General features: G+C 35.9%; 1 protein-coding gene across 1 annotated transcript; it reads right to left on the reverse strand.

Annotated features, from left to right (window-relative positions):
* Positions 1-8,897: 8,897 nt before the first annotated feature.
* Positions 8,898-13,701, reverse strand: LOC148276990 (GMP reductase 2-like). The gene is made up of 2 exons (XM_088233484.1): positions 13,584-13,701; positions 8,898-12,275 (listed from the first exon to the last, which is right to left on the reverse strand). The coding sequence occupies exons 1-2, from the start codon at positions 13,669-13,671 to the stop codon at positions 12,073-12,075; spliced, it is 291 nt and encodes a 96-aa protein (XP_088089610.1). The 5' UTR covers positions 13,672-13,701; the 3' UTR covers positions 8,898-12,072.
* Positions 13,702-14,365: the final 664 nt, after the last annotated feature.

Below are 14,365 nucleotides of genomic sequence, written 5' to 3' on the forward strand. Positions count from 1 at the left end.
GGCTCTTCTCCCGGCCAATCAAAACCAGCTGTGTTATTATTATTCTTCATATAGGATTCATCGAATGTCTTCTAATCGTCAATAAAATTATAAAATACAAACTATCACGCCGTTTCTCCGGTAGGCAGAGAGGACAGAATGCCATAACAGCATCTTGGCATACAGACATCGCTTCCTCTACATTCATACATCTTCTCATGCACGCACGCCGATTATTCCTACTTTCGACAGTCGTTTTGATTGTCGGTTGTGTTGGGGTGAAGTGTCATGGAAATATTTCATCTTCCCAGGGGAAGAATTCAGATCCTAAATATCAATGGGCGTTCCTTAGGTTTTTCTTAATATTTTCGGGAAGAAATTCATGAGCCACATTTTATGAGTAAAACAGTATTTTATCATTCATAAGACGTCACACATACGTGTAAGAAAGAAAAATTAAAATATTTAAAATACTCGTGTTTACTTTTTGGAAGATTAAGAAATATGAATACGAATATCCATACGAATCCATAAAATAATAAAATACCCACATACAGATTTTTAAGTGATGAAGGAGAAATCAAAAACTTTTCGATTCTACGGAACGTTGATGGATGCAGAAATAAAGGAAGACCGAGAAAGACATGGCATGACCAAATCCAACAAACACTTGAAGATGGACATGTCAAAAGTAGGAATAATCGACGCGCGTGCATGAAAAGATGTATGAATGTAGAGGAAGCGAGTCTGTATGCAAAGATAGAGTGATGTGGCGTTCTATCCTCTGTGCCTAATCCTACGGAGAAACGACGAAAGATGGTTTGTTGTTGCTGTTGAAAGGGTTAATGCGGTATCCCTAAATTAAAAAATCTTTGCTGCCAAACAGGATATTGTGTGATTTACTATGTGTTCTCTATATTGTTAAGATTTTGCTAATAAATACATTATACATATTATTTGAGCTTGTTTATCTTTTTCTTCAATTATTTAATTACATATTTTTTTATTTATTGTTTTTGTTGGTTTCCTGACGCAGCGCCCTATGGAATGTGGAATGGGGAATGATGATAATAAAAAAATGCAGTCTGCTTACAATCAAAATATTTATTTAATAAAAACAATTCCATTTGAAATAAAACATTGTGCTCTTCGTAAAATCCATTAAAAATAAGTGTATAATTGTTCTATATTAAATAATATTCATATTAAAACTTAATGGTAACATTTCAAATAGGAAGTTTTAAAATAAATAAAAATTAGTCATTTTTGTCAATAAGGAAGTTCAGAGTTATGAAAAACTTATCTAACAAAAATTTCTTACAAGCAGTAAAAATTATAGCATTTAATTGTTTGGAAAACATTCTTAAAAATGTATAATAATGAACTACGTCACAGATTCCTGTGAATCAACCAATCATTTTTTTTGTTTCAAAGCGTTGTTATTTGTTATGATAGATTTCCAGTTTCATGATTTTTTTGTTGCTTAATTTGACTTTAAGAGCTCCGCAGACTACAGACTTTCTATCGGCCGATAGTTTAGTCGGGTTGGGCTGCTAGCGCGCACACCGGAGTCGTGTTGGTGATGAGTGCGCAGACCAGAGAACAGCCGGCCGACTGCTCTCGAATGATTTGCTAGTAAATAAACGGCTTTTTAAGACAGCGGTCGCAATGAAAGTTGGTACAATAAAAACTAAACACTACCTCCTTCTCATCCGACCCCGGGAAGAACTTCCTGACCAACCTAGTAGTGGAGAAATGGAATGGCCTTCCTGAGAAAGTGATCTGTGCTAGTTCAGTTAATGTGTTCAAAAACCGCCTAGATGCACACATCAATTTATAATGTTTATATTAATAATAATAATGTTGTCAAGAAAAGTTATTGCTTTTATACAACGAAGATGAAGGATAAGAAGAGAAACTGAGAGTATTGGGTGCATCCCATCCACACTGATAGATTATTGAATGGAAAATTTTACACGATGCATTCTAAATTAGTAGATTACCCCAAAAAAAATTCATTTCGACAAGCAGCGCTATCATAAAAATTACGCAAACAAGGCGGTCCCGTGCCAAAGCTCAAAGTGAACTGAACTATAGCTATCGATTAAACGATCGCCAAGTGTATGGGCACCATACTAATTTAGCAATCGGCCGATAGTTTACCGATAGGATGGTTTGAAGGCAATCGTGAAGCCCATTAAACTTGGCAATAGACAGATACCAGATCATTGTAATATGCGCGCTTGAATACACCTTCATGCTCATGAAAAGCCCGATTAAACTATCGACCGATAGAAAGTCTGTAGTCTGCGGAAGCTCTTACTCTTTTTTAAGCCTTTTGGCTATGCTATAAAAATATTTTGCAAGCGGGAATGTAACAACGTGTTACCTCTAGCAAAAGACAGAGTATTCTGAAGTTCAGACGTTTGAAAAAAAACATGAGACATCATCATCATCGTTCCATGTCCGCTCCCTAGTTGGAGCATATGGTGTCCACGAATATCCTACGGGCATCTCTGTCTCCCGAGTCAGGTTCGCGTCTCGTAGTTCTGACATGAACTGCCGAGGAACAGTCAGCAGTGGACGTCGAGAACCTGACGCCTTGTAAAGTAGGCAAGCGTGGTTAAGGCTCTCGGGAGGCATCCGCAGCACATGGCCAAGCCAACCGTATCGTCTCCGCTTGATGACAGTTGTCACCGGAGTTTTCCGAGACACCTATTCTTAAAACTCAGAATTTTGCTGTTTTGGGCCCTAGTGAGGTGCCACGATTCGTATCCGTGGAGGAAAATAAATGTTATGCAGGCGTTATAAGAGATATACTTTTAAATAATTCCTTTTCCTTAATTTATAATAATTATAATTGAAGTCTAATTTAAAATCGTAAATACGCCTGGGGTGGCGATTATAATTTTGCATGGGTATTTTTTGACTAAATTGTTGATGTGTGTTAAATTTTGCGGGGAAATAAAAGGTGCATTTGCGTGATGATGGCATCTGCCACCTGGCGGAAAAGAACAGCATGCGGCCAAACAAACTACAGCAGACAAAAATCCTACCTTTAGGAAGACAGGAAAGGGAATCAAGGACAGGAATCCGGATGCTATCTCCAAGTCCTGGCTTCTGGGTAGTTTTTCCCTTTTTGGTGAACAAAGCACTTTCACTATAGTTATTTGGGAAATTTTCATTTCATTTTTTTGCACCACAACAGGCCAGGAGGCCCAATTACAGTTGTGAATTACATTACAGAATAACCAGGCTTGAGAAAAATCACATTTTAATTTTTGTGTTCTCACCGGGAATCGAACCCGGAACCTTCCGTGCGCGAGTCAAGCATCTTGACCACTACACCACGGAGGCCGCCGGCGGCTTTGAATGTGGCTGCGTGGCGGTCAAATGATGTAAAGGTGTTTAGATGCGGGCAGATAAAATTATTAACATGCGGTAGTTGACAGAAATTATCAAGAAGAGAAAAACTGCGATTGTTGATGTTGGTTGCTATGGATATGGAAAATTGTTCTCATAACAACCGTAGCTACCCATGGCCATATAGACGAGGACAATAAACAAACATTGCAAGTTGGGAGATCACAGGATGGGTAGGATAGGTGGACCTTCATCCACCGGCGGTCCATCCAGCCACAAACCACTCAATCCCACCAACCACTCGCGCAACCAACGCCAGTCATATTACAAACTTGCACTCCCGCTCACTGCCAATAACCAACTGATTGAACGAATTTTTTCTTTTGTTTTTGTCTCTTTCACATAAACACCGGCCACAGAACTGCGTCTCTGTTTTCCTAAGTTCTATTCTCGTGCTTAGTAAGTATAAACTTAGGCATCGCTTCCATTCGTATGATTATTTTTTGCAAAGCAAGAAATTATGTTTGTAATAAAATCCACCATATTTTTACAAATTTTACTTTCCAAATCCTGTGCTAAAATGTTCGTTTGAAGATTACAATACATACAGCTTCATAATTTCAATAAATAGAGATATATAAAGTATTGTATCGAGAGTTAAACAAATAAAAAACATTTTAAAAACTACTGAACTTCCTAATTGAACATATCAAAATTATTGTTTTACAGACATTTGATTGTTGACACGATGTGGACAGTCTGAAAAAATAATTCAAAAAGAAAATCACATCGATGACAACTTTCAAGTAAAAATTCTGTAGAAGTAAATCAGAAGAAAAGTCCCATACGGGTTTATAAATGAGATTGGCTTGAGATTCTAATTAAAACGTATCGTAAATATATTTAATAAATACTATAATTAGTATTATCACAATACAAGACTAGTCTACCAACAGGAAAAAACTGGGAATCTTTCGAGGAAATTCCACGTAACGTTGATAGGATTTTACGTACCAGCGCATCGGGGTTAATTGAGAAGTAATTAAAAATGTACGCATATAACAAATAAATGATGTCTATGCAGAAAGTGATAAAGGATTGTTTTTTTAAAACTCGACATTCGCTTGAGACATAACTTTTCAGGAGGATTATTGGTGATTCGCGTTAAATCGCGTGAACAATCTTTGCTTTAAAAATTACACCTTACAGCTAAGCCTGAAGGCAATCTTATTTATAATTTTTATTTCAATCATTTCACCTGAAATAGAACAATGACAATACACTATATTCTTCTACACAGACAGTATTGCACATAAAATGCCCGTCTAGAAAAGAGTAACGTCCGTCAGTACATTAACATCGTCCCTACCATGGAGACATGAAGAACTAAGAAACGTGGACTATAATAAGACCACAGTAAAGTCAGTCAGCCCGAAGAGTCAGCTCAACACGGTCACTCAATTCCAGCATGTAGTCCAAGTGCAGTCAATTCAACACCTCATCGCAGTAACACTCGGGCGACAATTCAATTTATTATGTCTGGTCGAGTTGAAGGTAGGGAAGCCGGGGTAGAATCCCATATAGATGGACTGACCAAATGAAGGTGGCTACGGGGCTAAAATTTGATGAGTCAGTTCGTCGGGCTGAGGACGGACTGGAGTGGAACAGACTAACCGGAAGTGTTCATGGTGATCACGATCCTCAGCATTGAGGGACCGACTTGGAAGAAGATTTATTCGCCATGTAATAAATATACGCATCAAACATCAACCTCGTGTTTTCTGTCAATCTCCAACTGGAGTTAGGGGCTCCAAAACTTTACCAGCAAAATCCTACATATAGTTTATAATTTTCTTTTATATTTCATAATATAAATTATTGAAATTTATTAAATTATTTTGTTTGGCAAAGCCAGAGTGATATGGCGTTCTATCCTCTCCCCCCTACCCTTACGGGGAAACGTGTCAGGCGTGATGGTTGATTGTTGTTGAAATTAGGAATCAATATACACAGTAAAATATCTTGTTTTGAAAAAACAATAAGACTTTATTGATAATTTTTTTAGCCTGTTTTTAGCATGTTTTGGTTTTTTTCAGGTAATCGATGCGTCTTAATCTTGGAGTAATAACCCAATAGTCACCCACACGAAAAAAAAACATTCTATGATTATTGACCACGAACTTAGCTACAGATTACAAAACACTTAATAAGGCTGAATTGATCAAACCGTATTAGTTTTATTTCCATTATCGAAGCAGTTTTATACACCATTTGACGTTAAATCATCAGTGTGGCCATTATATGAAGCAAAGTGTTGTCGCATTAAAAAAAATTTAATCTTCATTGGCGAGAACGTTCTGTTTTAATCGCAATTTATTTATATTTTTCATCATTTTGTAGTGAAACAAATATTTTATTAATGGATTTACCGTGACCTGATAAAAATTGGGTAGTCCAGCGATCAGGGATAACCCGAGGAGACTTTAGGCACTGACAGATTGAGGAGAAAAAAATAGTGTCAAGAAAGGTAAGGTAGTAATTTACAATCCTCATTAACATCATTGATCAAATCTATACCAAGCCAAGCAATGGGGAAGGATAGAAAGGTAGCTACTATTGCAGACACAAAACGAAAATCAACTGCACCGGAGCCCATGAAAACACGGAAGCGGTCCACCCTATCTATGTCTTCCAAGGACTCATCACCTCCAAAAGCTCGTCCAATTAGGAGCAGCTACAACCCATCTAAAGAGACTCCAAATGAGTCATCATCTACATCCACCATCATCCACCCTCCAACAGTTCATGAGGATACCATGTCCCACTACGAAATGGCTGAAGAACCTATGACCTACAATATAACAGACTCTGACTTGGCAATAGTCCTAGACACATCAAACTTATACAATGACAAAAATACCAATTGCTAACTATGTGGCATTCTGACTGTTTTTCCAACTTGAACAAAGTATCACCAAGTGTTCCTGATTCTATCTTTTATTTAACATCTGGACTAGAGCTCAATAATTCTCTGTGGAGTCAGAAGCTCATGATAGCTAATAAAAATTTATTAGTTGCTAAGCTAAGACACAATATTTCAACCTGTGATGAGGCAAGTGTAATCATCAGAGAGATTAGGAATTATGAAAAAGCTATTAACATCCATAACCCAATGATGAACCAAGTAGCGACGGCTGTAGACAAGTCACCATTTTTGCTTAGGCAAAGCATCTCATCCTACAAGGAGAACGTCATGTCCGCCAACTCTTCATTTCGACAGACCATTGAATTGAATTGAATTGAATTCCCATCGCGATTGCCAAGCGTCAAGAAAATCATTCAAAGTCAATTTTTCAAATATCTTATTACTTTCTGCATAACATCATTTTACAAATACATATTATAACATAAGTTGGGTCCGTCTTTTTCCTCATAGGGGTCATAAGCCCTGTAAATGCCTAGACTTACATATTACCATCTCTAAAATGTTCTCATCTTAGTTATAATATGTTAATATAAATAACAAATAGAAAACATATCCAACTGACAAGCAAATATGTATGTTACCAGATGTGTTCAGAAAATAACGGGAATTTTTTAATTTTGCGGGTTTGGTGAGTCCGGCTGTCATTTTTTGCCGCCATTTCCTGCATTTTTGGCTGCCACAGACAAAATAGACAATAAATACAACTGAAAATTTTAGTATACTTCAGGGGCGTGTATACCAACATAACAAAAAAATAATTTGACAATCGGACTCTCCAAACCCGCAAAATTTAAAGATTCCTGTTATTTTCTGAACAGACCTCGTGTATCAAAAAACATTTATATGTGTTGTTTGAAATAACAATATGTATTAAAGTTAAGAAATTAGTCATTGCTGGACAACAGATCTAGTAGATAACAATTATAATCAATAGTTGAAGTAGCGAACGTTTCTCTGGGTTATTTTTTAAAGTTGTTTTTTTTTAATAGAAAAGAAATATTAGCGATCTTATAATTTACCCAAATATTTCAATTTTGCTGGCCATTATCAAAGAGTTGTAAATAACTCACTATCAGAAATTGGAAATCAAGTTGGGGTAGAGTGGGGTTCGAACCTCGGATCTCTGATCCGCGAGTCCGCAACACTAGCCACGGGACCACAACCTGATTCTTTATCTTTATAATTTAAATGGTTATAACAAAATTTTATAAAAATTAGCTCAAATGACAAAAATACAGGGGCATTTACCGCAGGACAACAGGAACTGGATTCAACTCCCTTGGGCGTGATTAATATGTTACAACAGAGATGAAGAACATTTTGTAGAAGGTAATACAGAAGTCTAAGCATTTACAGGGCATAAGCCCTGTCATCAGCCACTTTACACACTGTGTAACATTCTAGATTCTGCCCACGTTTGAACATCTATATTTCTTCAATTTTTCCATCCGTTGATCCAACTAACATTTTATTTAATATTTAAATATACATATAATATTTTCGATTGCTCTACAGAAGCTTATCTAGATTTTATTCCATTAAAAGACATAAAAACAGTAATAAAACTATGGTATTCAGTTTAAACACTCCTAAAAAAATATTGGTTTGCAACATTTGAAGTTCTTCAAACAAGATCTGAAATTTTTCTAACACAAGGTTATTAAAACTTTAATAATAAACATTAACTCAAATACTTATTTCAGAAATAGACAAAGAGATAACCCAGAAAAACGCTATCAGCATCAGTAAGGCTGTGAAATCTACAAGGTTTAATTTACAATTGTAATAGAAAAATTTTCACTACTCAAAAGGCAACATTTCATATGATAAAACATGTGAATTCACATAATACATATTAACTAATTATCAGACTAATATTTTGTGACTTAAAACGTGCATAACATGTTGTGCGCAAATAAGGAGCCGCTTCAACTTTCTTTACTTTAAAACCATTTTTCTGAGAGCTGTCATCAGACAGTTCTAGTTGGGGATGCGGATAGTTGGGAAAATCGAATTGAATCCACCAAATGCTAATTTTAGTTCCGTAACTTCAATTTTCACAAGAAAATATTGAACGGCTTGCATAAGGAATGCGTATTAGGTACGCAGAATTACGTCTATGCTTCAAATAATGTGCAGGTAAACATCGTTTTGCACCGGTTCGAGTTACGTCCATTTACAATTACGCCGGTTGGTGCCGGCGTGGGATCCCCGGTTCAGCCGACACCAGTAGGCGCCGAGATTCTAATAGCAAACACACTTTTACGCATTGTTTTATTCTATTACCGTGTACGCGAGCAGCCTATTGTATCTGTGAAATTGTTTTCAAGTTAGTTTTCGTTTTTTTTTAAGAAAAATAAAAAGGTATGATAATATTATTTTTTTTATTACTATTAAAATTAAAAGAATATTCAAATATTTGTAGTTTATGCTATGTTTCTGCAAGAAAGGAAGCAACAATCAAAGCAAATGAAATTGGATGCTTTTTTCAAAAAAATGTGAGAATTTAATTTAGAACCGACGAACTGGTGAGTTAGTATTTATTATAAAACAAATCATTATTCATATCAAGAGATTATTATTTATTTTGTAAACTAATTTAACCTGTATTTATTAAATACATTTATAATTTATTTTGGATATGTTAAAAAACATGTTAGATTGTTCTTAGAATTTTGACACGAAAACTAACCTTAAATCTTATATATTTAACCTTTGGCAGGAGCCACATGCCCGAGCAAAAAGTCATGTAAAAAACACAGTAATATCCTTATTTTTTTAAAAAGCAGGTTAAGCTTTTCTATTTATTTTCCAGTTGGCGCAGGACCGAAACGCCTAGTCTAGAGTGATCGCAAACGCCGGGGGTACCTGGGCCCGGATTACAATAGAAAGTATACAGAGTTATCTTCGACTATCTATATAAAAAAAACGATATTTGTGTACGAAAATGAGTATATTTGCATGAGCATTTGAATTATCTTTGTTGGTAACCTATAATTGAAGATAAACGTTAACTTGCTATTGTAATCGGGGCCCTGATATGGCACAGAAAGAAGAATTTCTTTCAAATATGTTTCAGCACCATACTGTGACTGTGACAAAGTTCTTGGCTGAGTTTTACATGGGTATCGAAAGAGAACTAACTACGCATTAATTTCAAAGATAAATCATTAGTGCTCTGTATGAAATTTGTGCGCAATAAGGGCCTAAATAGCTTGTCACATCAACATGACGTTAGGTTAATATTATCACTATGGATCTTTCCTTTGGGCAAATCCCATATATAAACACACTTGTAAAATCAATTTATAACATTTCTTACAACAAAATTTCATTTCTAAACAGATTTTTGAAAGCAAATTGTAAGAGATTATATTTTGAAAGTGCAAATCATTGACTTATGCCCACCGGAAATGGGACCGATTAGACCCGATTATTTTTCAAATGATCTATTAGATAAATAGTAAATTTTACACGCTTTCCTTCACTCGAATCGTTCTTTGAAAAATTAAGAAGTACACAAAACTTTACCACAGGTGTTCTGATTGATTTAGAGTACATTTTGATGTTTAATTCATGTTTAACGCTCCCTCCCCGGTGATGTGTAGCTAGTTCACATTACATTTAATAACTTTAATATCTCTATAAATATAATAAATACTCTTTATGTCTCACTCTCGATGCTATGGGTATATTCGCGAGCGAGAAACAACTTTTAGCATCACGCAGGCCAATAGGCAAGTAGCCAGTTCTATTGCCAGTTGCTCTCAGAGCTTCGTTTCTCGTGCTGTGAACGTCAGCTAACGGTTTTTTCGTGTTTTTAGCAATTAAATTTTAAATATTATCACTTTTGACTTCAAATATAAATAATTGAAGCAATTGCCTGTGGATATTCCATTTTTCCGATTTTAAATCTTTCACTTTTTGCGTGTGTATTGACTACACACCACCGGAATGCGATAATGTTTTTAACACAGTAAAAGTAGAGTTAGAAGAGAAAACCATTAAAAAAATGCCTAAAAAGCGACTTTTAAAACTGGGTCTAATCTGACTCGCTCTAAGGATGTCAGCAGCGTACATCTGACCACCATGCTTTTGTCTAAGAAGCTTTAGATTTGCTGCAATGAGGAACTTCAGCCCTACGGGAAATTGGATACAAAAAATGCTTTCTTACGCGGGGTAAAAATTAGAGCATTAAATTGTAGTGCAAAGTTTCTTGAAACTGTACAGAAAAAATAATAAAAAATACTTTGATAAAAATGCACTACTTTAAATGACGTCACTGGTTCATGTGAATCAACCTATGATCTGAGAGCTATGGAAGATTTCCGGTCTGCTTGTCTAGGAGTAGGAAGAACTGAATGAGAATAAGCGGAAATGAACCTCTGACGTTACACGCGGAATTATTTCAGAAATACAAAACTTTGAAATATCGTAGCGCCGATAATACGATATATAAAAATTAAAAAAAAAAATTTGACTTAGTTTAACAGTCTATTAACAAATAAAAAATTCAAAAAAAAAAACACTGAACTTCCTCATTGGTAATCCTTAGAACTATTTTTAAAGAGAAATAAAATGATTTTTATTTATCATCTAAATTAATCCTAAAATGCCTACAGGCACATAATTGTGTCGATGAGTATAACAGCGTAACATTGAGTAGTAATAGTGATAAATAATGTTAGAATAAGTATAGATGTAAATATTGTGTTGTAAATATATATTAGACCATGTAATACATAGAACTAAATAAATAAATAATAAAAAAATAAAAAATAATGAAGATTAGGAAGAAAGAAGATTATCCTAGACACTCAAACATCGATGGTAACAAGACAGCTGATGAATTGGCGAGGCTGGGAGCTGAGCCCTAATGTGAGTTGCCCGAATGTGCTCATCTTAATAAACTTAGGTTGTGTACTTGGGTTTGGAGGAGCGGATTAAGCAATTGATGAAGCCCCGCCCTCCATTCCTCTTGTAAGACCAAGTCTTGGAGTGGAATCAGAATTTTACTGACAAAGACTGACAGACTTGCCTTTATGAAACAAATGATCGAGACGCTGTGATTGGTGTGCCAATGCAGTGCCCTGCATACCATTAGGTGGGGTTAGTGATGATGTATCTTTAAATATTTATAAATACTCAAAATAATGCCGGTCTCACAACGCTGCAGGAGCGGCGAGAAAGGAGTGACCTGATAGAGACATACAAGATACTCGACAGTCACTATAGCTGCCCAAATTTGGATGCCATGTTCAAGCTTAAACAAGATGCTCGTCTTCGAGGCCACAGTCTCAGACTGGCAAAAACGAGATTCAATCTAAACGGAAGCATTTCCTGAGCAATAGGGTTGTTGATGGTTGGAATAAGCTGCCACGAGAGCTGATCTCAATGTGTAGTCTCAATGGGTTCAAAAATGGACTAGATTTGTTTCGGAAAAGTTAAAGTGCGCCAACAGTTAACCTTCGTTAAAATAGATTTAAGCTTTCAAGATCAGATCTTTAAGATCAGCTTTAAGCTGCTCGCTTAAAATTAATATTATAATAATCATAATTGATCTAGGTAAGCAAACCATTTAGAATAATCTTTTTAACTATTGATTTGGTGTTTCGAAATGAAGACTCGTGTAGGCAAGACGCGCCCGCGTAGTCCGGTTAAGACAGGACGCGCCCCCGTAGTCTGTTTAAGGCAGGAGGCGCCCACAGAGTCTGATTGAGGCAAGACGCGTCTGCGCAGTCCGGTTAAGAGCTGTAGATGGTGTTGACTTGCTGCGTGCATCGGATGAAGGTGGCGCGGCGAGGCAGCTCGCGCAGGCAAGACGCGCCCACGTAGGTGCACGCAGAGCGCAGCCCGCCCAGCGTATCGCGCACCGTGTCCTCCACGTCGCCCCTATAAGGGACCTCCACTGCCTTGCCTTCCGGAGAGCGATACTCCGCTACGCCACCTGAAGAATACGGATACAAGTATAAGAAAACAGAATACAATGCTCATATATCATAAGTTTTCAAACTTATTTTCCCACCCCACTTTGAGAAGAAAAAAATTTATAGAGCTGCCTAAATTTTAAAAATTTTGTAATTATTATTTTTAAATGAGCCATATCCTATATCCGAGTTCAAACTTACATACACTTTAAAAGAGCCTTTTTAATAAAAGCAATTCAAACGCATTTCTTTGAATTAAAATTTAAAAACTTATCATTAAATAATCATAAGATCACATTAGTGAAGGATGAATCTGACACACTTTAGCGCCTTTGTCAATATCAGGCTCGAATTCGCTTAAAAATATCTGTAATTCGTTCGATAATATGCAGCCGATTTTTGGCAAAAAAAAGTGAAAAATGAAACGAAAACATCATCATCATTCCCTTTCCGCACCTAATGGTGCATAGGGCGCTGCATTGGTACACCAATCGCAGCAAATCTTGATCCATTCTGTTACATGAAGGTGAGATGATCAGTCTTACACTCCAGGTATCGGTCCAAGGACTATGAAATATTCTAGTGTGAAAACACCTTTTTTTAATAAATATTTCATATCAACCATGTCGGGAATCGCACCCGAGACCTCTTGCATGGTAGGCAAACGCGCTGACCATTACACCACGAGGCCGACAAATGACAAACGAAACAAAAACAAGATAGGAAAAAGAGGTCAATTAATTTTAGTTTGAAATATCAGGAGAATTTTTCGCCTTTTTAAAAATCAGCCATTGCCCTCAATATTCTCTGGGCCTCCTACCGCCCCCCTGAAGGCCTTCAGCGCCCACAGGGAGGCGTTATCGCCCACTTTGAGAAAGACATGTATATGAAGCATTTCTTATAGTATTGTAAATATCAAAACCTTTTTTTTTATTGAGATTTTACAGTTTTTTTATTACAAATTTGTTTAAAATTTCTGCAACAGCTTCCCATAAAAAACCATAAGGGTATAATATATTATAGAAATAAAAGACGAGTGATACTTTAATCCACAAATTTGGAATATCCAGTGACCGGTTTCATCGCTTTCGCGACATCTTCGAGACAGGTATCTTTATCAAGAAATTCAATGTATTTATACACAACAGCGGTAAGGATAGAGAATTCAAAATTATATGAGAGTAAATTAAATGAAATTATTTTTGTCTTAAGGATCATTAACAAAGTGTTTCAGGTTAACTAATGAGTTGATATAATGATATTTCTAATGAGTTTAAGTATTGTATACATATCCTTATCCATGAAGAAGATAATTGATTGAGCCATACCAGAATGCTTCTGCATGGCCATTGTGGAGGACATTCCATAGAAGAGTTTATACTTTTTCCGTCTCTTGATATTACATCCCCTGCGCATTGGTCGTGACCTAGAATAGACAATAGGGTATTTTCAAAAATTGGTAATACAGTAAATAATATATTTTATATTTAGAGCGGATTTTTATAATTCTAATGATATATGGTCTCCGTTCTATGTCAATCGCATAAATCACATTGAATCAGTCCAACATCGCTTGCTTCGAAAAATAGCGTGGATGCTCGGACTAGAGAGAGATAATTATTCTTATGCTGAAATAGAGTCAATGTTAAATATTTCTAGTCTACAAAAACGTAGAACTAATATTGACTCCATATATATGTTCGGCATACTAAATGGTATAATCGATGTTCCATCATTACTGGGACAAGTAAAATTCAATATTCCGACTCGTAGATTGAGAAACAATGAAGTACTGTTCATCGATCAGCATAGAACAAACTATGGCCTAAATTCTCCAATGACCCGTCTTTGTCGTATTGTCAACTCAAGACAAGATCTGGACTTTTTTGGTTTAAGTTTACAACGATTTAAACGAGCACTAAATAAATAGTCCAGATCTTGTCTCGATGTCCCTTATGTTTGTCAATGCTTCTTTCTTTTTTTTTAATGTTTCAAACTATTCTTTTATTGTAATATTTAAACCTTATAAATTGTATACATGGACAATGTCCGTTAATAAATAAATAAATACATATAACTATCAGAGTTTTAAAACGAACACAGACAAAAC

The sequence above is a fragment of the Micrasema longulum genome, unplaced genomic scaffold (assembly GCF_059751315.1).
Source record: "Micrasema longulum isolate JH-2025_06_02 unplaced genomic scaffold, ASM5975131v1 h1tg001111l, whole genome shotgun sequence".
Lineage (NCBI taxonomy): Eukaryota > Metazoa > Arthropoda > Insecta > Trichoptera > Brachycentridae > Micrasema > Micrasema longulum.